This window comes from Triticum aestivum, chromosome 2D, assembly GCF_018294505.1.
Source record: "Triticum aestivum cultivar Chinese Spring chromosome 2D, IWGSC CS RefSeq v2.1, whole genome shotgun sequence".
Classification (NCBI taxonomy): Eukaryota; Viridiplantae; Streptophyta; class Magnoliopsida; order Poales; family Poaceae; genus Triticum; species Triticum aestivum.
This window is the reverse complement of record NC_057799.1, coordinates 40467583-40495106: the sequence shown is the minus strand read 5'-3', so window position 1 is coordinate 40495106 and position 27524 is coordinate 40467583. Positions and strand designations below refer to the sequence as shown.

The window sequence follows — 27524 nt, the reverse complement described above, 5'->3', positions numbered from 1 at the left end:
AGCTCGGAGACCTCGCAGATACGTAGCTCCTACCCCTCCCTCCTACTGTCTGAAACTGAATTAGCTCTCTGATCTTCCTCGGGCTCGCCGCGGAGGTGTTCCACGGCCTGCACGACCAGGCCATGGCGGTGTTCGCTCGGGGGCGCGGCCTCACGCTGGAGGCGCGACGCCTGGGGGCGCAACTGCCGCTCATCGAGGAACGTCTCCGCCGTTGTGAGAACGAACTGCCCTGCTTCCTTCAGCAGGACGTGGCCGCTACCTGCAGCAGTTCAGTCTTCTCGTGAGGCATTCGATCAGAAGGCTTGTGTCGCGTCGCATGCCACGGCGTGGATCGGCGCCGCGCAAGTGCCAGGCCGGTGAACCACGGCGTGATTGTGGTGGGAGGAACGAAGCCTCGTTCCATCGCGGAGCACATCCGGCGGTGCTGCGGGCCTCCGCAACTGTCTACGCTTGACAAGTAGTAACACCTGATCCCGTGCCTAGGAAAACCTCAGCAGCTGCCTCAAAAATGATATTTTCCTGGTTAATTCTGGCATGATTCGGTTGCAGGTATGACGCCCGGCGGCGAGGGGGCGTGCCTGAAGCGATACACGGACCCATCCTTGTTCAGAGCCCAGTCTGCCAAGCATGAGCTTTTCGTGCAGGAAACCAAACCAAACCTCCTGCCGAGGAAGCCCACCACAAATGCTCCAAGTAAAACTTTTTTTTCTTCTGAAGCTTATTTCTCCCTTTTCCATCTTCCGGTCTCAGTTTTCATTCTTTAGCATCTAAATTAACTTCCAATTTGAACCTCCTGTAGATTCAAAACAAGCGCGTTGCTCGATACGCTCCGGCAACTTAAATATCGACACATTATCGGAAGAATCAGACGTCAAATGCACATCACTCACAATCAGGATTCGCCAAAAGATGAAGCATCCGAAGCACACGTTTTGTCTTCAGCTGATTCGCCTGAAACATCAAACACCAGACTGTTGTGCTCTGCTGTGCCGGAGAAGGAGAGAAGCAGTGACCTCATCGAGAGGACAAGTTCGTTCCGGGCATTGCTCTCCGAATGCAGCTTCTACTCATGCTTATGACATCTTACAAGAAACCAATGCTGATGGATCTGCCAGCCATGCGCAAAGAAGGCCGACGAGAATGCCAACATTGCGACAAATGCTCGTAGCGCCTTTAACGAATTCATTGCCTTGAGCGTCGAAAGCTCGCCGAGGAAGCTCTCTGTCAAGAAGCACAGTGACCCTTTAACAGAATCCTTTGAGAACATTGCTAAGAGCATCTTCAGCCGCGTCCCCAACAGGCCCCCAGGGCGACTTTTTTCGCGCCGGCGCCGAAAAAACCCTCAGTCGCGCCCCAAGACGCCGAAATCCGCCGGCGCGGCCCATTTTTGGGCCCGGCGATCCCAAGCCGAACCCAGCGCACTGGGGGGCGCTCGGGGGCTCCGGCGGAAGGGGAAAACACGCCGGGGCTACACTGTCAGGAGAAAAGTCAAGGCGATCGTCCAGATTCGCCCCCACCCCCGCGCGCTCGGCCACCACCCCGCCGATCCCGGCGCCGCCCACTGCCCAGCACCGCTAGATAGGTCATTCCCCGTCGGTAAAGGGAGAAGGTTTCGCTGCGGCAACCTCTCCACCACCTTCCGGGCGAGTTTTCCAGCGCTCCGGCCACGCAGGGCGCCATACCGGCGGCTCTACGCCCACCGCGCCCGCCAGGTGTTCGGCGATTTGCCTGCTCGGGCAATGGACTCGGACGACGAGGAGGCGCTCATGGTGTTCCTGGAGGAGAAAGCCGATGCCGACGCCCAGGACGAGGAGCATCTCATGGTCCTCGCCGCCCTCGTCGGCCTGCTCGTGAGCAATGAAAAGCCACGGCGAGGAGGCTCGGTGCCGGGGCGGCTGAAAGCAAAGAACCGACATCGTCTGGAAGGCTATTGCATGCTCTACTCCGACTACTTCGCCGACGCTTCATTGCACGGCAACAAAGTATTTCGGTGCCGTTATCGGATGAGCCGAAAGCTTTTCCTCAGGATTGTGAATTCCATCCGGGAGTTCGACGGCTACTTCAAGTGCAAGAAGGATTGCACCGGCAAACTTGGATTCACCTCAATCCAGAAGTACACGACATTTGTGAGGATGCTTGCATACGGAGCTCCCGGTGATTCACTCGACGACTACAGGCGCATGGCCGAGTCCACGACCATTGAGTGTTTCTACAAGTTCTGCAGGGCAGTGGTGGCACTGTTTGGACCGCAATACTTGCGATCACCCAATGCTGAAGGCACTGCTCGGATCCTAGCACAGAATGCAGTAAGAGGATTTCCTGGGATGCTTGGAAGCATCGACTGCTTGCATTGGAAATGGAAGAACTGTCCATTTGCTTGGCAGGTGATGTACAAAGGCGCCAAAGGCGGTTGCAGTGTGGTACTTGAGGCGGTGGCCACACAGAACCTCCGGATTTGGCACTCCTTCTTTGGTATGCCAGGAACTCACAATGACATCAACGTGCTGCAGTGTTCCCTTGTCTTTGCCAAGCTTGTTGAAGGTCATGCTCCTCCGGTGAACTTCGAGGTCAATGGCCGGCACTATAACAAGGGGTACTACCTAGCTGATGGCATCTATCCGAGATGGTCTACGTTTGTGAATACTATCTCAAACGATGTGCCAGGAGGCAAGAAATCCCACTTTGCGAAGGTTCAGGAGGCTTGCAGGAAGGATGTCGAGCGGGCATTTGGTGTGCTCCAATCTCGATTTGCTGTTGTCCGGTACCCCGCTCAGACCTGGTCGAATGATCAAATGTGGGAGATCATGACTTGATGTATCATCTTGCACAACATGATCATTGAGAGTGAGCAGGAAGAGTCAGTGTTTGACACTGAACCGTAATACAGATAGTGTCCTCTTGCGCAAGTTGATCACCAGCTACCGTACAATCTGGACAGCCTTTCTCAATATGCGTCAGGAGATCCGAGAACCACAGGTGCATCAACAACTGCAGCAGGATGTGGTGGAGCACCTATGGAGGTTCAAGGACGACGCCTAGCTCGGCGTGTGATGAAATATGAGTTTTTATTCGTGAACTATATAATTTGTATTGAACTATTTGTTGAATTATTTGATTTCTATTGATTTTCTGTGAACTATGTGATAAAAATTTACTTTAATTGAATTTGCGCCGAACCACGGCGAATATGGGTCGATATGCGCCGATGTCGGACCGACTTTTAGCCGAAACTAGGTCGAAAAGCGGTAACATTTGCGTCAAAAATGGACCGATATCGGCGCCTGGGGATAACCTGGGGACAGCGCCTGGGATACCAATCGCCTCCAGCACCGATTTTAGCGCTGGCTCGCTACAGGCGGCGATTTTTAAGCCTTCTTGGGGGCCAACGGCTCAAGATGATCTAAGAATATTCTACTTGAGAACAAACCAACAGCTGAATTTTGGAACACTAGTGCATTCTGAAGACGCATCTGATCTGGATGAAGTTGCACTTTACAGCAAAAGCGCGAGTAGGCTTAGCAAGAGGCGTCCTCGGAGCAATGTGACGATCCTTGTCAATTGACTGTCTAGCTAGCATCGGTGAAGAAGCAAGTGGTGGTATCACCAGTCGCAAGCCGAAAAGGGCAAATTTGTGTATGTTGGCTACCAATCCGGTATTCAGAAACAAACTGGCAAAAGTCAGCGAGATCAAGGCCTCCATCAGACCATCAATGGATCTTTGGAGACCAGCAGGAGCAAAACGTTTAGAGACCCCACCTAAATCTGGGAATATTTTCAGAAACTCCACCTAAATCTAGGTGGGTTCCGGGTCGTGCCTTGGCAGGATGGCCTAAGTCCGGGAGGACCTACTCTGCACATGCAGCAGGCTGATTCAGCCGCACGCAGACACTCGGTCCATCGTTTTTTTCCATTTTAGTGGAACGTATCCATATACTCACTCACTCACTCGGCCCATCTATTTCATTCTTTCAATCCTCAAAGGAAAATTTCCATTTTTCCAATTTGTTTACATTACATTATCAAGTATTTTTTATTGTTTTCATTTATTTGATTTGTTAAATAATAAATCATTTATCCTTGAATAAACATGAGCTAGCACATTTCTGCGTAATTTCACCAAAAAGAATACGAATGCACATTATTGATCTGCAAGAGATAATTTCGAATCGAATGCGCATTAGCGGTCTGCGAGAGATAATTTTGACTCAGAATTGAATCATCACAGTGAATCGATCAACCTGGAAGCTAAACGTATTCATAAGGTGATTATGCACACACACACACAAAGTACTTGCTACCCAAAGATTATTTCTTTGTTCATCTGTGACTAGTAATTAGCTATAACAGTACCATTCATCACAGTAAGCATTCCTTCTCCTTTTTGCAAATACTGATGCTCGAAACAAAAGGACATCCAGTACACTTGTTTTTGTTGTTAATGCCTACACACTTTTGTTTTTATTTCTGTTTGAACAAGCTAAATTTTGGTCAATCCAATCTATACCGAGGCGAACAAGCAAGACATCTTTATCATGTCACCACTCTCGGTCAGTAGTCGGTTTGTCTTAAGAGTTAAGATATTGCTACATGTTTTGTTCCCCCTCTGCCAGATGCGTCGTTCAACTGATGAATTAGAAATAAGAAAACTCAAAATTTAGAGATAATCATTTGAATTTTTCTTTTTTTACGAGAATAAGGCTTTGCATTTTACAAGAATTATGTTCTAAATTCGTCGTGCTAAGGTCATGCAGTACCAACCGCCAGAGAAGAAGCCGCTATCTTAGCTTGGTGGCACAGTAACTAGTGGATGAATTTTTTACTCGATCTGTTTAACTGAATGGTTCGTGTGATGAGCGATGCATTGGACATTGGCCAGTGCTTTAACAACCGGCCTCATCCAGCCTCAAGTACTAGTCTTAGAGCACCAACATAATAAGTAGGGCAGCACTTACATGCCGAACTAGAAGTTCACTACTGTTTTTGAAAAATCACCAATTGACACTACAAAGGGACTATGCTCCACACCTCTTAAAGCTTCACCAACAGCTTCAGATGCACAACACGGACCAAACCCACGGTCCAGATGAAAATCCAAGATGCCAGTCAGTGATCGGGCAACGTTTCTTCACATAATAGACTCACAATGTGCTAAGCAAAAAGTGTGTCTCCTCCGACGAGCGAACAAGTTCTGGTCAAGACAAAAAGACATAATGAATTGATAGACTATAAACCTTTGGTACAGTTGACTGCAGTGGATATTCTACTGACAATCAATGAGATAGATAGATACGTACGACAAATATTACTGCTGATCTTTAATTTAACAACTAGAGCATTATTTCATCTGCACATGGTAACTAAATCCATTATAATTAAACTACTACAAGTTCAGGTCAGAAAATATTAATCGGTACAACTCCTATGACTAGAGCATTTAGACACTGATTCCTACTTCAAAGATGCAACAAAATGTTATCATACCTGGTGTGCGGTGCGGACTAGACAAAGTCACATAATTCAATGGATATGCGAGCCTTCAGGGGACTAGGCAAATGAACCTTACTCAATGGAACCATAGGCCATTCAGCCCGTAAAATCTCTTTGTTAAGCATGAGACACCTTCTAAGTTTCAAAATGCCCTTGACATGTACACGGGATCCAACAGGAAGTGCAAGAACATGCCTAAGCAAGGGGATTTCAACTGTTGTCCGACTAACAACACGTGCAATAACAATCGGGACTTGACTTTTGAATATTGTGAAATTTGCATCATACTCTTCAATAGATAATGTAAGCTCACCCCGGGCATTAAACTGCTTGACAAAACTGACATCCAAGGGACCATCAAGAACAAATTTGATTGTAGAACGAACCGCGTTGCTGAATGTGATGGATGAGATGTTTACTAATCCACCTCTGATGGATATTAAACTGCATCTAAGTTTATCCATATAATCACCATTCAAGGACATCGTTGTTTCGAATATTTTCCCACGCATTTCAGAGTCTTCGGGCTCAAAAGTTGACTCAACGGGCACATCCATCTCAATGATCCAGCACTCCGCATGAGTAGTCATGGGATGGGTTGGGCCTCTAGAACAAGAGGATCCCGCATATACCATTAAAATATCAGCAAAGACTACACCACAATCATTAAAAGAAATGATCTAGTTGATGAATAAGTATAATACAATTAAATCAGACAGGGTTTTCCGATATTCTTTGACAACAAATGGAACGCCTTCTAATGAACCGATCCTTGTCTCCTTCCTTGGATTTGTAGACTAAGGTACCACTTTGATCATCATAAAGCACGATGGTCTTTATCAAGCACAAGTTGGTGTCTACTGAAAAATTTTCAAAGAAAGTCTGGCCAGTAGGAATTGAAATTGAGGGGATAAGTTTGTTAGTCATCTATTCCTCAAGCGAACTCCCAGTTAAAGTAGTGTCACTCGTGAACAGGCCTTTAACCTCACCCAAACCTGGTCTGCGTGAACATAAGCAGTTTTCTTTAGGATCAACTCTAGCAACTCCTCATATCAGTTTATGTTTGGGAATTTAAAAGCAATTTTATAACAATAAGTAATTAATCATTAAAACTCATTTACCTAGTTGTGCACGTAATAATGCATCTCAAAGTTATTTATAATAAACTTTTATACTTATTTATAACTCATTTTTATAATCTGAAAATTAGAGTAGATGATAATTATGCTAAATATTAATAGTGGTTTTGTTTAACAAAGATGTACTGTGCTAAATTTGAACAGTGCTTCTAATCAAAATTACATTAATTTTGTTTTCTTTCGCTACGTTAAGCCCTAAAACACATTTAAAATCAATGTCCCTGATTGTGACGAAAATAAGAAGCGCACAATCAAATTATTTTGTAGATTTATTTTATATACTTACATGGACATAATGTATATATCTACGTAGGTATCTTCAAATATCCTAGTAGAGATCTTTGAAATCTTCTGTCTCGAAAATATCTTGATATCGGCTATAGTTTATGATTAGGTTTATGTAAATAAGAAAATTGTAGAGTATATAAATATTTACAAGGAGCTTGCCACCGAATCATGTGTGCAATGACACGCACCGCCGCCGCGTCCTCGAAAAAAGGTAGGGTTCCTTTGTCTCCAATCGGCAAATAAATCCAGTGATGAGAATGGTAGTTTCAGAAAAGATGCTAAAGCTGATTCAAGAAGTGCTAGTAAGGCCGTTGATCAAAATCCTCAGCCACCAAAGCAAGATTTCATCCAAGTGAGGGCAAGAAGGGGTCAAGCAACTGACAGCCATATCCTTGCAGAGAGGGTCAGTTCAATGCACAGTTTTCACTTCTACATTACGTGAGTAAATTGATATGATTAAACGGGATTAAATGATTTATACTTGGAGTGTTTGTAACATCTGCATATACTTCATCTCAAAATAAGCACGTGCTTCATAATACTTGCTCTATTTTGAGAATGTAGATTCATTCATTTGGGATATTATTGGTATTGGAGTCCGTGTGTTGCAACGGGAGATTAAATAATATGCATTTAAAGTTAGTGAGAATTATATGTGCAAGCAATACCCTATATGCACACGAAAAAGGAACATTTAGTTTCTCGGTTTCGCCGTGTGTGAACGAATCAATCCGCTATTTTTTCTTTCATTGATCGAGGGCATATAAGAGTTTTGTTACATCATCGTACGCCAGAGAAGGTCCATGAGTTATTCAATCTACTCTTCCTTTCAATCCTTTGAATTGATGGGATTTTAAGGTATGAAGTTTCTGAAAATTCCAGTAAACATGAACAATTTTTTAAATCCTGTTCACTTTTTTGAAAATTATGTACACTTTCGAAAAAAGGGGAACAACATATGAAAGGGAACATCTTTCAAAATTCACAAACATTTTCTGGAAACACCAATTTTTTTTATAAAAACAGTAAAATTATTTGAATTTGTGAACATTTTTTAAAAACTGGAATATGTGTTGAAATATCATAAGATTTTTAGAAAATGTGTATCTTTCATACACGAATATAATTTTTAATTTTGAACATTTCTCTAAAACTTGAATATTTTTTATGTTTGGAGCATTTTTTGAAATGTCATTTTCTCTTTAGAAATCCAGAACTATTTTGAAAACCAATATTTTCTAAAAAAAATGGGCAAATTTTTGCAAGTCTCATTTATTTTTTCAAAATAGCAACAAAATTTTGGAATTATGAACATATTCCAATTTTTTTAATTCTGACTATTTTTTGAGAAATTTTAATTTACAAAATAAATTCTAAAAGAAAAATAAACGTGGAAGGGAAAAAGAGATAGGGAAAAGAGATTAAAAATAGAAGTGAAACAAAGAAAACAAGAAAAATGGGCCGGCCCATTATTTGTTGTCCTGTGCGAAACTCCAACTATTTGTCGCCCTTTGCGAAAAATAGAATTTTCCTAGCTGCGTGGGCAGAAAAATAAGTGGGCTGGCTTCGCTGGGCCACAGCGCGCCGCCCACGTACGAAAATTATTTTTGTAGCAGACAAACGCATAAGAATTTAGTACCACCTCGGATAGAAAAAAAATATTTTCGACGGTGAACGAGGGAAAAATTGGCGAAACACACCTTGCTTTATTAGTAGGTATAGATTGGAGTATTACATATCCATTGTGAATAATTTTAGACTATTCCGTTGAAGCATTTTCTCCTTATGCAATTTTTATTACATGAAATGACTTAATATTATGACTGTGATGATATATTTCTTGAGAAGATGATTCTATTTGTTTGTTTTCTAGCATGTTCAGAATTGCACGCATGCTTTTATTGCTATAAAATGTGCTTCAGAAAACTAAGTGTTCACAATTGCATATATACTTTTGTAGGTAAACATACAAAACATGCAAGATAAAGCATGCTATAAATTATCAAATATAATTGTGAGATTTCATTAAAAAAAGTTTACTTGGCTATGCAAATTTAGGCAATGAACTATGTTCATCACTTAAAAAGTTAGGGGTATGCCACACTTGCAATGTCCAGAATAAACTGTTAGCCTAAAATCTCTGAAGGATCTGTTTTTCTTCATCAGTTGCAGCCCACCTAATAGGAATGCTTGATTAGATCTACAATTAATCAATTGTATGGCTATGCGATTTTTATAAGCTGGCACTATCTCCATTGGTATTCTTCATTTGCAATTTGATGGCCCATGCTCACCAAACATGATCCTAATCTAATAACTATTGCACTTTTAGAGAAGAGAAAGATCCAGACATATTCATACCTGATAAGAGGAGTCCCCACGATTCCATGCTTCATCTCCGTCTTGCAAAATTGTCGTTGAGGATATAGCGGCAACGCTCATTTTGGGCTCAAACTCTGGCGTATTCAACAACAATATCTCTCTCAATTCTTAAGATATCGAAGGGTTTTGGTTACCTCATCCAAATGGCTAAATTCAGGATCATGCATATATATATTTAGCACACCGAAAGGATATGCAAGCAAGAATTCTGACAATAAAGTTATCTCTGAAGGTGTTCCCCATCTAGAGGAGATTGTTTGATTTTCTTTGACATCGCTTAGGCATAGCTTTGGTCTTATATGACTTTATTATTTGCGGGCTTTTTGTGTGTGTGTGTGTGTGTGCATTGATGTTGGATGTGTGCATTCTATCTATACAGAGACCGGGTGTGTACTCACTGTGTTTGTATGCACTTAATGCTTCATTTGGAGTCAATAAAATTCATCATTTGTCCAAAAAAAGAGGAGATTGCGTTGGATTGTACTATCAATATGAAAAAAAAACCGCTGCACTGCATCTTCCTCCGACATAGTTGCTATTAGTTGATATGAGATTGCATTATCTTAAATTGGAATACTAAAATCAACATTATAGATTGTGCAGCTAATAACAATTAGCAACCCATTGCAAGCTGTCAGAAAACACAATGCTGAAAAGATTCACGCAGGTAGTCAGTTGAAAAGATCCAGACAATGATGTTCATGCTCATATTATCCATGGAGATGCCGCATGCAGATATATCAATTTTTTTTTCTTGATAAGGAGCATGAAGATACTTTTTTTAGTAAATAAAGAGCATGAAGAGACAAAATCATGGAGTCATCGAGAAACATTCAGACCAAAATCTTGTCCAGAATTTAGAAGTGAAGTGAGTTTTTCAAACTATGTTAGGTTGCAAAAACGTAATTCTAACAGAATTGCTGGAGTATGCCTCATGCCTCATTGCTAAGCGCTAAATATTTTGCTCCTGAAGACCTAACACGGACACGGTATATTTGGATTATTCTCTCTCTTTTTTTTTGCAGGAACATTTTGATTATTCTAACAGAATTGTGACAATTTTACAGAGGGTTGATGGCATTTGTTGGGGAAAAGCAGGCTGCACGCGTTTACGACTTGAGCGAAACAAAAAAGATTTATCATGCACGCGTTACATGCAACTTGACCAAATAGCCACTGATCTGTATCATGCATGTACCTCAAGACTGAAGAACCACGACTTGAGACTTGTGGTTGCCCGGCCTTGCCCGTCGTCTCACGTCTCCTTGAAAAGGATCGCCTAGACAGTGTGCAGTCACTCTAGACAGCAGGGCAGAGAGCATATTTTCCAGACCCCATCCATATGCATTCCCATTTCAGCCGATAGGGCTACCAGAATTCTCATCACCACAGCTCAAAAAAGTTCTCCTGAGCGGGCTACCGTTCAGCGCTCAGGCACCCCAGGTACCTTAGCCAAGAATACGAGAGCCATGCTTCTCAAGCCTTACCACTTGGTCGCTCCGCTCGTCCTGCTCCTCGTGGCCGCCGTTCGCTGCTGTCTCGTGGCCGCCGGCAGCAGCGGTGGCAGCCATGATGGTCGGCAGTTCGCTCTCAACGGCTTTGCGGGCGCGAACCTGACGCTCGGCGGCGCGAGCACGGTCATGCCGAACGGCCTGCTCATGCTGACCAACGGTGCCACCAAAAAGGCGAAGGGCCATGCCTTCCACCCGTCCCTGCTGTTGTTCGGCTCCGGGTCGAACGGCACCGGCCCTGTGCGGTCCTTCTCGACCACCTTCGTCTTAGCCATCTTCGGCCACGGCCAGCACGCCGACCTTACCGTTGGCGGCCTGGCCTTTTTCATCTCTTCATCCTGGGAGGTGCTCTCCACTGTGTTGTCAGGCCAGCCCTTGGGCCTCAGCAACGGCAACCAGAGCGCCAGCATCTTCGCCGTGGAGTTCGACACGCTCTACAATGCCGAGTTCCGCCACATCCACAACAAGTACGTCGGCATCGACGGTGATAGTCTGGTGTCCCTCAATTCCGCCAACACTGGGTACTACGATGACGGCACCGGGCGGCTACTAAACCTATCTGTTATAAGCTGGAAAGCCATCCAAATGTGGGTGGACTACGACGGCATGGCAAAGATGATCAGTATAACCATGGCTCCGCTGGGCATGGTCATGCCCAAGAAGCCCATGCTGCAGACCACCATCGACCTCTCTGGTGTGGTGCAGAGCACGGCTTTCGTCGGCTTCTCGTCGGTGATGCGCAATATCACCTCCGGACACTTCATCCTCGGCTGGAGCTTCGCGCTGGACGGGCCGGCCCCGGTGCTGGACATCTCGGTGCTGCCGGCCTTGCCATCGGCCTGGACCAAGAACAACTCATCCAACTCATCGTTCATGTCCATGTCACTGAAGCTTGTGCTGGCCTTAGCATCGGTGGCGCTGGTTTTGGTTGGCATCGGAACCTACATCTCTACAAGACGGCGTCAAAATTGCTCCGAGTTGCAAGAGGACTGGGAGGTTTCGTTAGGCCCCAGCCGATTCTCTTACAAGGACTTGTTTCATGCGACAGAGGGGTTTAGTGAGAAGAACCTGCTTGGGAGAGGAGGTTTCGGAAGTGTATATAAGGGTGTGCTTCGCAAGCCTGACATGGAGGTTGCAGTGAAGAGAATGTCACGTGATTCAAGGCAAGGGGTTAAGGAGTTCATTGCCGAGGTGGTGAGCATTGGTCGTCTTCGACATCGAAATATCACACAATTATTGGGCTACTGCAGGCATAAGGGTGAACTTCTCCTGGTTTATGACTACATGAAAAATGGTAGTCTTGACAAGTACCTACACACAAGAAATGGCCAAACTCTATGTTGGTCCGAGAGGTATTCAATCATCAAAGGTGTGGCATCAAGCTTATTGTATCTACATGAGGAATGGGAGCAAGTCATCGTCCACCGAGATATAAAGGCAAGTAATGTGCTTTTGGACAACAAGATGAATGGACGGTTGGGTGATTTTGGTCTTGCAAGGATATATGACCACGAAACTGCCGTTGAAACCACCCATATGGCTGGCACCATGGGATATCTTGCACCAGAACTCTCCCGTGCAGGGAGGCCAACACCCTTCTCCGATGTATATGCATTTGGCGTGTTTCTTCTAGAGGTGACATGTGGACGCAGGCCAATCTTCATCGATGAGCAAAACAACCGGGTGTTGTTAGTCGAGTGGGTGCTTGAGCACCACCACAACGGCTCAATGCTCGACACGGTGGATGCACGACTCAGAGGGGAATTCAACACGGAGGAGGTAACCATCGTGCTCAAATTGGGTTTGCTATGCACGTACCCATCGCCAAACGCGCGGCCTCTCATGCGAAAAGTCATGCAGTACCTTGACCATGATCAATCACCTCCTGATTTATCGCCGGCCTACATAAGCTACCTCATGATGGCCCAAATGCAAAATGAAGGGTTTGATCCACACAGCATACCATGTTCTCGAACCGCAATGAGTGTCGCCACTGTGTCGGGTGAGTCTTCAGCGACAATTTTGCGAGAGGGAAGATGAAGCATGTATGTAATTGACCTCTCTCTCTCTCTCTCTCTCTCTCTCTCTCTCTCTCTCTCATTTGGTGGTAAGGAGTTGTATTAAGAAGTTATGCTACACTGCTCCATCCTGCATGTCGGAACTGTCCGTTCTCTGGTACATAAGTGTTGGTTTATCACTATATGTATAAGTTCAAGTGGTTAAGAAAATTTCATGCATAGCTTTGAAGGTTGGAGTATACAAGTACTCTGATGAGTCGTCGTCTCGTTGATCAGTCCTACAACCTGTAATTGTGTCCACCAAATGAATCGTTGTTACATATTACGTCCTCATGAACAGTGTGATTGAAGGCCAAGAGCATACGTTCACATGATTCCATTGGTTGTGCTCGTGATCGTTAGTCCGTGACTGAGTACTCAGGACACTGGGTTGGGGCCACCTGATCTTTGTCCGGTGGCATGTTACTACCGGGTACCGTTGTGTTCGATCACCGGCTCGGGGGTGGATCCCCTTGCAGACGGCAAGATCCCTGTTAATCTCCTCCGGGTACCGCTGAGGAGAGTGAAATGTTTATTTATTTATTTTGTGATTATTTGTAAAGAGATAAAACCAATGGAAGAGGTGGTGGGAGATGGATGGAAAAAAGCCAGACGAAAAATCCGGGTACCAGGCTATCAACTCCATCTTTTGGAGTAGAGATTCCTCCAATGCAGTGGCCATCAATACAGAATTAAAGATACGCAAGGAATCAGAGGTTTGCATCACCTGAACTTAGAATACTTGTACCAAAATCAGCAACGATGATTCCCCTATAAAGAATCACCAGCTATATATAAACCCTGCAGCTGAGACAGACTGAAAAGATTCAGGGAACTAGCCAGGTGAAAATATTCAGGCACAAGCAAATGATGTTCATGCTGATACCACCCATGGAGATGCATCTAGAAAAGACCCTGTCCAGAATACAGAAGAGAACGAAAGTGTGGTTATCTGTGCCACAGAACAGCTAAGAAATATGCCTCATCCGTAGTGCTAAGGCCGTTATATTTTGCGACCTAACACGGTATATTTGAATTATTCTGATAGAACCTTGACCATTTTTCTGAGGGCCGATGGCGTTCGTAAGATAACAGCACCAAGTTCAGCTGCAAACTCCGATCGGAGCCAAACAAATTAATTTTGAATTTCTGATGTTCATCTTAAAACACGACAACGGCGGCGATGATAAGCGTTCATGATAGTGCCAAAACCTGTAATAGTGCCTATAGTTTTAAATAGCCGGCTATAGCTCCGTTATTGCCTTTTCAGTAAGGTGCCGCTAAATGGTCGCCTTCACAAATAGCCCCCTAGCTATAGCTCGCTATAGTCCGCTATTTTTCATAGCCCGCTATTTGGAGATCCGCGCTATTTTTCATAACCTGCTATTTAAAATATTGATAGTGCCTAACCCCATATTACTTTTCAGGAGGTCGACGCTGCTAAGTCAAGAACGACGACTTGAGTTGAGACCTGTGGCTGTTGGGCATGGCCGGTCGACTCACGTCTCCTAGAAAACGATTGCATTCCACATGTGGCGTGTAGACACTGCAGTCATTTTTTGACAGCAGGGAAGAGAGCACCGTTTACATGCTTTTAGTCGGAAGACGTCCAACTCGCGACATGGTTCCCAGAAGTTTCCTCGCCCCAACTCGGAAGCACCGACAAGGAGAAAAAGCTCGCTTCACCGCGCTACCGCTCAGAAATACCAAGCACAAGGACGCAGAGTTTCTGCACCCGAGCTCATATAAAACAAAATCGAAAAAAATTCAAAAAATTCCAAATTTGGTTTGGGTGAAACATTGATAAAAGTTTTAAGTGCTTGCAAAAATTTGTCTTGAAATCACATTCCTAGAAGGCGTGGCAAAAAAAAATTGGTACTCTGAAAATGCTACTTCGAAAAGCATTTTGGAACATTGAATTTGTTTTTTTTTGGCCACGCCTCACAGGAATGTGATTCCATGATGAATTTTTGCAAGCAGGTAGAACTTTTGTCAATGTTTCATAAAAAAAAATTTTGATTTTTTTTCAATTTTTTTTCGATTTTACTGTTCACCGAGCTCAAATGAGCTCGGGAGCAGAAAGGTACTTTCGCAAGCACAATGCCTAAGGACGACAAAGATGAGACCATGCGCTGTGATACGAGGCAGCTCGAACGCAGGAACGTAAACGGACAGGATTTTCGTTCGTTTGGGTCGGTCAGACGAACACCAATGGTCGTTTTGTCTGCTAGGCCGTAGGTGTGACCTAACGGGGCCGATCCATTTCCACATTTTGTGATTTAAAAAAATCAACATTTTGAAAAATAAAATACTTCACATTGCCACAAATAGTACATTAAACTTAAACATAGTCCCAGCAGTTCAACATTTTAATTTAAACTTGAAAACATTAAAAAAAGGCCATAGATCTACCCTTGGGCCGCACCGCCGTTGTATCATCCGCGGTGAGGTCGATGAAGAGCGGTGGCTGCCACAGTACGACCATGGGACAAGTGGCAATGGTGTGGGCGACACCTGCTCCATCTCGGGCTGTTGCTGCACCACCGCCTGCCGCTCCGCAAGTGTGGTTGGACTATGACAGCAGGGACAGGGAGATCACCGTGACCATGGCTCTGCTGGGTGTGGCCAGGCCCAAGAGGCCACTCCTGCGGACCACCGTCGACCCCTCGGGTGTGGTGCAGAGCACAACATACGTCGGTTTCTCATCGATGACCTCATCAACGACGGGCAGCTTTTTTATCTCCGGATGACACTCCATCCTCGGCTGGAGCTTAGTGCTGGATGGGCCAGCCCCTACGCTGAATATCTCGATGCCGCCGGCCATGTTATCGGCCGCCCGGAGGCACTTGCCATACATTTACATATTAGATACCTGGACGATTGTGCTGGCCTTAGCATCGGCGACGCTGGTTTCATAGGCATCGGAATCTACATCTTTGTAAGACGGCGGCGTCTCAAGTACTCTGAGGTGCGTGAGGACTGGGAGGTCCCGTTCGGCCCGAACTGGTTCTCTTACAAGGACTTGTTTCATGCAACAGAGGGTTTCAGTGACAAGAACTTGCTTGGGAAGGGAGGCTTCAGAAGTGTCTAGAAGGGTGTGCTTCAAGAGCCTGAGATGCAGGTTGCCATGAAGAGAATGTCACACGATTCAAGGCAAGGGGTAAAGAAGTTCATCGCCAAGGTGGTGAGCATTGGTCGTCTTCGGCACCGTAACCTCGCGCAGTTGTTGGGCTACTGTAGACGGAAAGATGAACTTCTCCTGCTTTATGACTACATGAAAAATGGTAGCCTTGGCAAATACCTACATAGTAGAAATGGCTAATTGCTATGTTGGTCTTAGAGGTATTCAATCATCAAAGGTGTGGCATCAAGTTTGTTGTATCTACATGAGGACTGGGAGCAGGTAGTCATCCACAGAGATATAAAGGCAAGCAATATGCTCTTGGATAGTAAGATGAATGGAAGGTTGGGCGATTTTGCTCTTGCAAGGATATACGACCACGAAACCACAGCTGAAACCACCTATGTGGCGGGTACCATGGGATATCTTGCACCTGAACTATCGCGCGCGGGGAGGCCAGCACCCTTCTCTAATGTGTACGCATTTGGTGTGTTTGTCCTAGAGGTCACATGTGAACACATGCCAATGTTCATCGATGAGAAAAACAACAGGGTGTTATTGGTCGAGTGGGTGCTTGAGCTCCATGGAAGGTGAGCAAGGCCCTGTCTACTTGGAAAAGCAATGTGAAGAGAATGATCGAGAAAGGTGAGAGTTATGAGAAGATCAAGGAGAAAAATCCTTCGATCACCGAAGATGACTACAACGACTTCAAGATCAATTGCTCGAGCACCGCAAACTCCGAATCAAGTAAGTGGGGGAAAGAAATGCGGGAGCTGAACTTAGGGGAACACACACTCGGTCCCGGCGGTTACAGAGTGGCGGAGCCTATATGGGACAAGGAGGAGGCGGACCGTGCCGAGCAAGGCCTACCGCCCCTCTTCGATAAATACGGTGACAAGCAGACCAGGAACTTTGTCAGGGCCCGGTACAAGAAGGACCCGAAAACAAAGGAGCTTACCACGGATCCGAAGACCAGGGCGCTTGAGCTTGTTCTGGTAAGGAATACACCCCCTCGTAATTAGCTCCATATGGTTGCATTCTAATTAATGAAGCCAAATTTCTAAATGGTTCACATTCCTTCCGCAGGCGACTGAAAGCAGTAGCGCGGGGTCGACTAAGAGCAACCCTTGGGACACCACTCTAAATAGGGTGTTGAATGTAATGAAGAACAAGGATAAGCTCAGTAAGCCGACGTCAGCTGGTCGTGTGGCCGGCAAAGGCTTGTCGACAAAATGGTCGTCATACTATGACACTGCTGGGCGAAAGGAGAAAAAGACCAGCTCGGAAAGCCAGGCGCGCGAGGTTCAAGAACTCAGGGCACAGGTGGCGCGGATTCCAGAGATTGTCCAAGAGCAAGTGCAACAACAACTCGGAGCGACGATCACCGCCATTGCGCCTACCTTGATCCAGGGGATTAGTGCGTGGATTGCGGGCGGCCAACAGGGGCCGCCCCCGATTCCTAGCTTCACGGCCAGCAACTCGCTGAACGCGATGGCGGGGCCATTGGTGTCTCCGGCGGAGGCGGCATTGGTGTCTCCGACGCCGGCACGGGAGCTTAATGCACCCGGGTGTACGCCGGCCGGCACCTCTGCAGCAAGCGGCCCCTCCGTCAACTGCACGCCCGCCGTTGGCGGTGCCTCGACATTAGCCGAGCTCGACGCCATCATCACGGTAACTAATTAAGCCTCTCTCGGCCGAGGACTTCATCTCCTTGCCTTTGACTGGGCATCCCTAACGCCCTACATGTTTTCGCAGGGCGCCGCCGACGTTCCGTGCACTCTCCTGCACTTCGTGAACAACGAGTTAGTCGATGTCGCCAAGGGCAAAATCGTTCAACCGGGCAACCCCTTGTTCCACGGTACCCAGATGCCACCCAACTTGTTTAGGGTTCAACTGGTTCGGGTGCTGCCAGGCTGCGACGAGGTGTTACCTCCGATTCGACCCATGGGGGCCGACGATGATGACGTGATGAACCTCAACGCCTACCTGAGCTGGCCCCTGCTTTGGCCGAAGAGCCAGATTCGTTTGGGGGCGGGGGACACCACCCCAAAGACAACACCGCCAGTCGTGCCGGCGCCAAGTCGGCCCCATGGCAAGACCGCCGCAACGGTGCCGGACATCCCTATGCCACTGGATCCAAACATGCATATGGCACAGGATCAGAACGACGACGACGACGATACATTTGCCAACGTCGATCAGTACTTTGCCGATCATGGGGACGGTGGCAACTTCATGGGGCCTCCTTCTCAAGAACCCAACCCAACAAAAGACGTGTGCGATCTAGCTGGTACCGCGGAGAAGCCAAGTTGCAACAGGCGTCGTCTGCAGTTCAGCTCTCAGGAGACGCCTCCAGCTGCCGACTTCACCGAGCCTCAGTTAGGCGAGGTGCCAAATATGATCAGCCCCAACACACTCAAGAAGGCGGTCTGTGAGCAGAACTCGGTCCCATTACAGGAGATCAAGAAGAAGGCACGCAAAAGAAAGACTAACAAGGGTGCGGGCCAGCCGGCACCGAGTACGATCCGTGCTCAGGACGGGCCACCTTCAACTGCGGATATCTCGAGGAGGGTGCATGTGGCGGGTAGGCCGATGCTACCGAGAAATATGCTCGATGCTGCAACCGGTGCTATGCGGAGTCTGCATGACAGTGTGCTTTCTTTGGAGAAGCGGCGTCTCCGAGAGAAGGATGTGGCATACCCGGTTTTCGCGGCCAAGGTGCCAGAGGGCAAGGGCTTTGTGGATAAATCCATCGGGGGTACGATCGTCCTGCGGTTTGATGACATCCACGCTATGTTGAACCTTCATCCGCTGCACTACACCTTCGTTCGGCTATTTTCGCTGAGTATGGAGATGCGGATCATTCGCGACAAGACCCTGGACATCGTGATAGTCGACCCCTTCTACATGCGTGCCAAGATCTTGGGCAGCGCTGGGGACCGGCAAGTCGCGAGTTCTTACCTCGAAGGCGTCATTCTGGCAAACCAAGATAAGGACAACTTCCTCGTGCCTTACTTTCCCGAGTAAGTCCTCCCCTCAACAGCCCCGTAACATATCAATTCTGAGATTTCGATCGTTTTTCTTTTAACATTCCGTGTTTTCTGCAGTGACACACATTGCACGCTCATCCTCCTAAGCCCCAAATATTCCATGGCCACGTATTTCGACCCGGACCGTCAGTCGAACGTAGACTACACAAATGTCAAGAAGGTTCTTGATGATGTTCTCCCCGGCTACGTCAAATCTGGAGGCACCTTCACCAGGCCTATTCGTAAGTACGGCAAGCACGTGTTCTCCCACAATACGACGTTCTGCTGCGTCAAGCAGCCGCCTGACGATCAGAAGGATGCCTACTACGCCATCCATCACATGCGAGCGATCGTGCGGGACCATAATCACCTTCTCCTACCAAATAATCTCAAAGATTGGGCCGCAAGCTTGGGGGCAATCCAGGACGCGGACATCAGACAAGAATTCTTTCGCATCCAGTCGGAGTTTGCGGAAATCATCCATCAAGATGTCCTTCGTACCTCGGGGCAGTTCTACCTCAGAAATCAACCGTCCAACAGTGACATCGACACAATCCTACAAATGCAGGCTGACAACGCCCGTTGTTTCATGACTCCCACGATAGACGGCGGCTTCATCCACGCTCCGGTCCCTTGAGTCGAGTCGAAAGCAGTGATGCTGTGTCTAGTTCTGAAACATCGATTGGCTCATGTTGTAATTAAACTTTAATGAACTTGTAGTATGTCTCTTTGGTTTCGAGAGTCGTTCAACTTAGATGTAATCGATGCTATTAATGTCTTGCTTTTCTCTTCCGATCGTTCTGTTGCATACTTATATATTGCTTATGTATTGTCTGTGAATTGGTACTAACGTTTCGTTTGGCTACTGCATAGCGATGTCGTGGTATGTCGTGTACAAGGATAAGGTTCCCGGAGTCTACGACGACTGGGAGGAGTGTCGGAGACAGGTTCACCGATTCAGCGGTAACAGTTACAAAGGGTACGCCACTAGGGCCGAGGCCGAATCTAGATACGACCGCTATCTAGCGGGAGAGGGGAGGGAACGTTGGAGGAACCGGATGAAGACGAGTTTCATCGTGATGATGCTCATCGTGATGACCGCAGCTCTCTTCTATGTGATGGTAGTTTAGATGATCGATATCGACTTGTAATGTGAAGACAAACTCGCGGTCTCGAGACTTGTAATATAATGTTCTATCTTTGTTTGGTCTTTTCAATTCGGAGACTAATATGATGAATTGTATTCGGAGACTAAAATGATGAATTGTATAATCTTCTATTGTATTCGATGAATCTGTTATTGATGTGTGCTGTCTATATTTTGTCCAATTATACATTTTGTAACCTGTGCAAAAAACAGAAAATAAAAAAATAAAAAAAACCTAATATTCATACTAATGGCGCATCACATCATAGTGCGCCATTAGTATGCCAGAGCATACTAATGGCGCATCACTAAACAGTGCGCCATTAGTATGCCGAAGTTACTAATGGCGCATCCCGTTGCTGTGCGCCATTAGTATGCCAAAGCACCTGGGTATAGATGGCACCCTGGGAGGCATACTAATGGCGCACTGTTGTATATACTAATGGCGCATCTGGGGTGCGCCATTAGTATACCAGATACTAATGGCGCACCAGTGGTGCGTCATTAGTAAAATATACTAATGACGCACCACTAATGCGCCATTAATGGCCAAATTAGGTGCGCCATTAGTAGGCCTTTTCCTAGTAGTGCCACCACAACGGCTCAATGCTCAACATGGGTGGATCCACGACTCGGAGGGGAATTCAACACGGAGGAAGTAGCCATCGTGCTCAAATTGGGTTTGCTATGCACGTACCCGTCACCCAATGCGCTACCTATCATGCAAAAGGTCATGCAGTGCCTCGACTATGATCAATTGCCTCCTGATTTATCACCAGCCTACATAAGCTACATCATGATGGCACAAATGCAAAATGAAGGGTTCGATTCACACAACTTGTCGTGTTCTCAGCACGCAATGAGTGTCGCCACTTTGTCGGGTGAGTCTTCGCCGACAATTTTGGGAGAGGGAAGATGAAGAGCATACATTCACATGATTCAATTGGTTGTGCTCGTGATCGTGAGTCCGTGTCTGATTAGTCAGGACACTGGGTTGGGGCCTAACTGATCTTTGTCCAGTGGCATGTTACTACCATGTATCGTTGTGTTCGATCACCGGCTAGGGGGTGGGTCCGCTTGCGGACGGTAAGATCCCTGTCAATCTCCTCCAGGTACCGCTAAGGAGAGTGGAATGTTGTTTCTTTTCTTTTGCGATTATTTGTAAAGCGAAAAAACCAGTGGGAGGTGGGATGAAAAAAACCAAACAAAAAAACCGGGTACCAGGCTACCAACTCCAGATTCCTTCGATGCAGTGGTCATCAATACAGAATTAAAGATACGCTAGGAATCAGAGGTTTGCATCACCTGAACTTTGAATACTTGGAGCAAAATCACCAACGATGATTTCCCTATAAAGAATCACCAGCGATAAACCCTGCAGCTGAGAAAGACTGAAAAGATTCAGGGAACTAGCTAGGTGAAAATATTCAGGCACAGGCAAACGATGTTCATGCTGATATCACCCATGGAGATGCATCTAGAAAAGACCCTGTCCAGAATTCAGAAGAGAACGGAAGTGTGGTTATCTGTGCCGCAGTACAGCTAAGAAATATGCCTCATCCGTCAATGCTAAGGCCGTTATATTTTGCGACCTAACACGATATATTTGAATTATTCTGATAGAACCTTGACCATTTTTCTGAGGGCCGATGGCACTCGTAAGATAACAACACCAAGTTCAGCTGCAATTCCAACTTGAGCCAAACAAATTAAGTCTGAATTTCTGATGTTCATTTTAAAACAGGGTCACATATACAGAAAACGAGCATGACTACGGCAGCGATGATACCTAATAAGCGTCCACGGCGGTGTCAAAACCTGTAATACTGCGCCTAACCCCCATATTACTTTTCAAGATGCCTGCATTGCTAAGTGAAGACTCAAGAACGACGACTTGAGTTGAGACCTGTGGCTGTTCGGCATGGCCGATCGACTCACGTCTCCTAGAAAACGATTGCATTCGGCCACATGTGGTGGTGTAGACACGGCCGTCACTTTTGGACAGCAGGGAAGAGAGCACAGTTTCTAGATTCCGTCCGAGTATTTCCATTTCAGTCGGTAGACGTCCAACTCCCCACGAGAACGACCACAAAGCTCCCAGAATTTTGAGTAAATGGCACTGGCGGTCCAAGAACTTGCGCTGCAGGTGCACTCAAGTCACGGTACTTGCAAATCGGAAAAACCCATCATAGAACTTGCATTGCGGGTGCAGATAGGTCACATATGCCATCTGACCAGCCAGCTGACGAAGGGAGGCGGCGGGGCGGCGGCGCAGCGGCGCGGGACTAGAAGGGAGGCGGCGGCGCAGACAAATCGAGGGGAGGAGCGAGTCGCGAGGAGGAGCGGAGTCGGGGGTGGTAAGGAAGCCTTTACCGGTGGGGGGGTGGGGGGTATCGTTCGATAACTGACCTGGAACTGATTACAGAGGAACGTGATTACGGAGGTGTCTCACCAAATGCCCGTAAGGGTATCCGTTTACATTGTAAATAGGTGACGGGCAGAATTTGACGAAACAAACACCAAATGGCTAGCGTCGGTTGTGTTGTTGCCTCCAGGAATCGGATCGTTGGCATTTTATTTGGGAATCGTCAAGGATAGTTGGCATTTTATTTGGGGATCGGTTGTGTTGCTGCCGCTCGTCAAGGAACGCCTCCACCGTCTTGAGAACGAACTGCCCTGCTTCCTGCAGCAGGACGTCGCCGTTGCTTCGAACATTGGTACGTACTACTCCCTTGTGTAAAGTTGGGTCATCTATTTTGAAACGGAGGGAATATATCAATTCAGATTTCTCGTCCTGCCTCGAGGGTCGAAAGCCTACCGACGAAGCTCTCTGCCAAGAGGCACGGTGACCCATTGACCGAATCCTTCCGAAACATGGCTGCTGCTTGAGAATGAATCAGCACAGTATTTCAGTTACAACGAACTAGTGCATTCTGAAGACGTGTCCACCAGCTAGCATCGATGAAGAAGCAAGTGGCGGTTAACGATCCTTGTGGATTGACTTGTCCACCAGCTAGCATCGATGAAGAAGCAAGTGGCGGTTAACGATCCTTGTGGATTGACTTGTCCACCAGCTAGCATCGATGAAGAAGCAAGTGGCGGTTAACGATCCTTGTGGATTGACTTGTCCACCAGCTAGCATCGATGAAGAAGCAAGTGGCGGTTAACGATCCTTGTGGATTGACTTGTCCACCAGCTAGCATCGATGAAGAAGCAAGTGGCGGTTAACGATCCTTGTGGATTGACTTGTCCACCAGCTAGCATCGATGAAGAAGCAAGTGGCGGTTAACGATCCTTGTGGATTGACTTGTCCACCAGCTAGCATCGATGAAGAAGCAAGTGGCGGTATCACCGATCGCAACCGTCCGAGAGGGACTTAGCACCCAATCCGGCATTCACCGGTGATAGTGAACAGTGTAGTTTACATGTACTACATCAACCTAGCATAAATCAGAAACAGAATGGTTGCTCTGAAGGTACCGAAGAGGTCACAATACCGCCGCCGCTGCCTATTCCACCCATGCAGCGGCTGTCAGTCAAGGTACATAAGGGGTCTGGGATTGCATCACGTGAACTTAGAAAATGCTTGGACCAAAATCACCGGTGATAAACCCGTGCAGCTAAGAACAACCCATTGCAAGCTGTCAGAAGCACGAGATTGAAAAGATTCAGGCAAGTAGTCAGCTGAAAGAATTCAGGAGAGGATGTTCACGCTGATATCACCAATGGAGATGCTACTGGAGAACTGTTTTACTCGATAATGAGCCTGAAGAAAAAAAGTCGCCGAGAAACACTAAGAAAACACCCTGTCCAGAATCCAGAGGAGAAGGAAATTCTGGTTGTTTGTGCAGCAGAGCAGCTAAGACAAATACCTCCTCTGTAAGTGCTACGGCCTGAACATTCTCTCCCTACAAATGTAACAAGGTATATTTGGATTATTCTGACAGAATTGTGACCATTTTGCACAGGGCTGGTCACACTCGTCAGGTAACAACACCAAGTTCAGCTCCGTTTCCGACTTGAGCGAAACAAATCAGTCATGAATTTCTGATTGTTCATCGTAAAACCAGGCTCGCATATACGGATGAACGAGAAAATGATAGCGATTATTGATACTTTGAGTGACACCCAGGTAGAAGACGCTAGCATGGGAGGCACCAATAATTTGACGATCTAATGACCAGAATTTTTCCCTCGAGCGCGGTCATCACAAAGTGGTCAGACATGTCATGTACGCGTTAAACGCACTCATCTCCACAAGTGGACGACGACTGCCGGTCTACTCACGTCTCAAGAACGACGACTTGATACTTCACACTGCAGTCTCAAGACTTCATAAGACAGCCGAGCAGAGAGCACAATCTCTGGACCTCATCCATTTCGATTTCATCAGCCGTTAGCCAGAGACCAGCCTGCGGTCCTTCGCGACACACTGGTGATACGAGAGAGCCATGCTTCTCAAGCCTTACCAGTTGGGCACACTGCTCCTTCTGGTGGCTGCCGGCTCCGGCCCCGCCGCCACCGGCGGCGAAGACGGCTTTGAAGGTCAACAGTTCGCCTACAACGGCTTCAAGGGCGCGAACCTGACGCTCGATGGCGCGGTCGTCACGTCGAAGGGCCTCCTCGTGCTGACCGACGGTACCAGCCAGATTAAAGGCCAGGCCTTCCACCCGTCTCCTCTGCCGTTCCTCGCCGTGACGAACGGCACCGGCGCCGTGCGGTCCTTCTCCACTACTTTCGTTTTCGCCATCTTCGGGCCGTACACCGACCTGAGCAGCCATGGCATGGCCTTCTTCATCTCCGCTTCCAGGGAGGTGCTCTCCACTGCGCTGCCAGGCCGGTACTTGGGCCTCCTCAACAGCAGCAACGATGGCAGCCGGACCGCTCGCGTCTTCGCCGTGGAGCTTGACACGATCCTTAACCCCGAGTTCAACGACATCAGCGGCAACCACGTCGGCATCGACGTTGATAGCCTGGTGTCGCTCGATTCCACGGACGCCGGGTACTACGATGACGGCACCGGGCGGTTCCTGAACCTAAGCCTGATAAGCCGGACGGCCATGCAAGTGTGGGTGGACTACGACAGCGGTGCAACGAAGATCACGGTGACCATGGCTCCCCTCGGCGTGGCCAGGCCGAAGAAGCCCCTCCTGCAGATCACAGTCGACCTCTCGGGTGTGGTGCAGAGCACGGCGTATGTTGGCTTCTCGTCCGCAACAGGCATCATGAACGCACGCCACTTCGTCCTCGGCTGGAGCTTCGCGATGGATGGACTAGCACCGGCACTCGACATCTCGATGCTGCCAGCCTTGCCACAGGTCTGGCCGAACCAAAGGTTCATGTCCGTCTCAGTGAAAATGGGGCTGGCCTTAGCATCGGTGACCCTGGTTTCGGTAGGCATTGGAATCTACATCTTTGTAAGATGGCGGCGTCTCAAATACTCGGAGGTGCATGAGGACTGGGAGATTCCGTTCGGCCCGAACCGATTCTCTTACAAGGACTTGTTTCATGCGACTGGGGGGTTTAGTGACAAAAACCTGCTTGGGAGGGGAGGTTTTGGAAGTGTCTATAAGGGTGTGCTTCGCAAGCCTGACATGAAGGTCGCTGTGAAAAGGTTGTCACACAATTCAAGACAAGGGAAAAGGGAGTTCATCGCCGAGGTAGTAAGCATTGGTCGTCTTCGACACCGGAATATCGCGCGATTGTTGGGCTACTGCAGACGGAAGGGTGAGCTTCTCCTGGTTTATGAGTACATGGAGAATGGTAGTCTTGACAAGTACCTACACAATAGAAATAGCTCAGTTTTGGACTGGTCTCACAGGTACTAGATCATCAGAGGTGTGGCCTCGAGCTTGTTGTATCTGCATGAGAAATGGGAGCAGGTCGTTATCCACCGAGATATAAAGGCAAGTAATGTGCTATTGGATGGTAAGAGGAATGGACGGCTAGGCGATTTTGGTCCTGCAAGGATATATGACCATGAAACCGTCGCTGGAGCTACCCACGTGGCTGGCACAATTGGATATCTCGCACCAGAACTCGGGCGCACAGGGAAACCAACCGCCTTCACAGATGTATACGCATTTGGCATGTTTCTCTTGGAGGTGACATGTGGACGTAGGCCAATCTTCACCAGCGAGCAAAAAAATCAGGTATTACTGGTAGATTGGGTGCTTGAGCACCACCAGAATGGCTCAATCCTCGACACGGTAGATCCACGACTCCAAGGGGAATTTAATAGGGAGGAGGTAACCATCGTGCTCAAACTAGGTTTGTTATGCACGTACCCATTGCCTGATGTGCGGCCTATTATGCGGAAGGTCATGCACTACCTCGACCATGGTCAGTCGCCCCCTGATTTATCTCCGGCCTACATAACCTACATGAACCTAGTGAAAAACGAAGGGTTGAATTCATACAACATGAACAGGCCAGGTTTGGGGCCCAAAATGAGCGTTGCCACTATATCCTCGGCGACAATTTTGCAAGACGGAAGATGAAGCATGGAATCATGGGGACTCCTCTTATCAGTTGTGGCCTCCTTTCATCAAAATTACTAGCCTAGTTAACAACAGTATCTCTCTCTATTCTTAATGCTTCATTTGGAGTCAATAAAATCCATCATTTGTCCCAAAAAATGAGAAGGTTGCGTTGGATTGTACTATCAATATGAAAAAAATACCGCTGCTACTGTATCTTCCTCCGACGCAGTTGCTATTAGTAGATATGAGATTGCATAATCTTAAATTGGAACACTTGATCAAAAATCACCATGATAGATGGTGCAGCTAATAACAATTAGCAACCCATTGCAAGCTGTCAGAAAACACAATACTGAAAAGATTCAGGCAAGTAGTCAGTTGAAAAGATCCAGACAAAGGATGTTGATGCTGATATCATCCATGGAGATGCAGCATGCAGATATATCAAACTATTTTTCTTGATAAGGAGCGCGAAGATACTTTCGTTTTAGTAATGAGCATGAAGAAACATTCAGAACAAAATCTTGTCCAGAATTTAGAAGAGTGAAGTGTGGTTATTTGTGCAACAGAACAGCTAGGAGGTACACGCACATTTGGATTATTCTCTTTTTTCTGGAGGAACATTTTTATTATTCTAACAGAATTGTGACTATTTTGCAGAGGGTTGATGACATTCGTTATGGAAAAGCAGGCTGCACGCGTTTCTGACTTGAGCGAGACAAAAATGGTCTATCATGCACGCGTTACATGCAACTTAACCAAATAGCCACCGATCTAGTATCACGCAACGACGACTTGAGACTTCTGGTTGCCGGTCGACTCACGTCTCCTAGAAAAGGACATGTGGTGTGTAGACAGTGTGCAGTTACTCTTAGACAGCA

General features: G+C 46.9%; 3 protein-coding genes and 1 pseudogene across 4 annotated transcripts; all 4 read left to right on the top strand.

The window, feature by feature from the left end:
• The first annotated feature begins 501 nt into the window (after positions 1 to 501).
• Positions 502 to 1334, top strand: LOC123048600 (uncharacterized). The gene is made up of 2 exons (XM_044471672.1): positions 502 to 693; positions 800 to 1334. The coding sequence occupies exons 1-2, from the start codon at positions 552 to 554 to the stop codon at positions 1192 to 1194; spliced, it is 537 nt and encodes a 178-aa protein (XP_044327607.1). The 5' UTR covers positions 502 to 551; the 3' UTR covers positions 1195 to 1334.
• A 9294-nt stretch (positions 1335 to 10628) lies between these two features.
• On the top strand, positions 10629 to 13145 carry LOC123051421 (L-type lectin-domain containing receptor kinase SIT2). Its single transcript, XM_044474288.1, has one exon. The coding sequence runs from the start codon at positions 10766 to 10768 to the stop codon at positions 12845 to 12847; it is 2082 nt and encodes a 693-aa protein (XP_044330223.1). The 5' UTR covers positions 10629 to 10765; the 3' UTR covers positions 12848 to 13145.
• A 2202-nt stretch (positions 13146 to 15347) lies between these two features.
• On the top strand, positions 15348 to 16186 carry LOC123055607 (L-type lectin-domain containing receptor kinase SIT2-like; annotated as a pseudogene).
• Positions 16187 to 24517: 8331 nt separating this feature from the next.
• LOC123051420 (L-type lectin-domain containing receptor kinase SIT2) lies at positions 24518 to 27425 on the top strand. 2 transcript variants are annotated; one of them, XM_044474287.1, is made up of 3 exons: positions 24518 to 25888; positions 25983 to 27224; positions 27304 to 27425. In XM_044474287.1, exons 1-2 carry the CDS (start codon positions 24613 to 24615, stop codon positions 26063 to 26065), a joined length of 1359 nt encoding a protein of 452 aa, XP_044330222.1. In that variant the 5' UTR covers positions 24518 to 24612; the 3' UTR covers positions 26066 to 27224; positions 27304 to 27425. The 2 variants fall into 2 exon arrangements, with proteins under 2 accessions (XP_044330222.1, XP_044330221.1); XM_044474286.1 differs by having other exon boundaries at positions 24518 to 27224.
• The last annotated feature ends 99 nt before the right edge of the window (positions 27426 to 27524 follow it).

Bases quoted from the DNA above. Each gene is read 5' to 3' on its own strand.
- LOC123048600 (XM_044471672.1), top strand. From the start codon at position 552: ATGACGCCCGGCGGCGAGGGGGCGTGCCTGAAGCGATACACGGACCCA. The intron at 694-799 runs GTAAAACTTTTT...AACCTCCTGTAG, and splicing joins GCCCACCACAAATGCTCCAA to ATTCAAAACAAGCGCGTTGC.
- LOC123051421 (XM_044474288.1), top strand. From the start codon at position 10,766: ATGCTTCTCAAGCCTTACCACTTGGTCGCTCCGCTCGTCCTGCTCCTC.
- LOC123051420 (XM_044474286.1), top strand. From the start codon at position 24,613: ATGCTTCTCAAGCCTTACCAGTTGGGCACACTGCTCCTTCTGGTGGCT.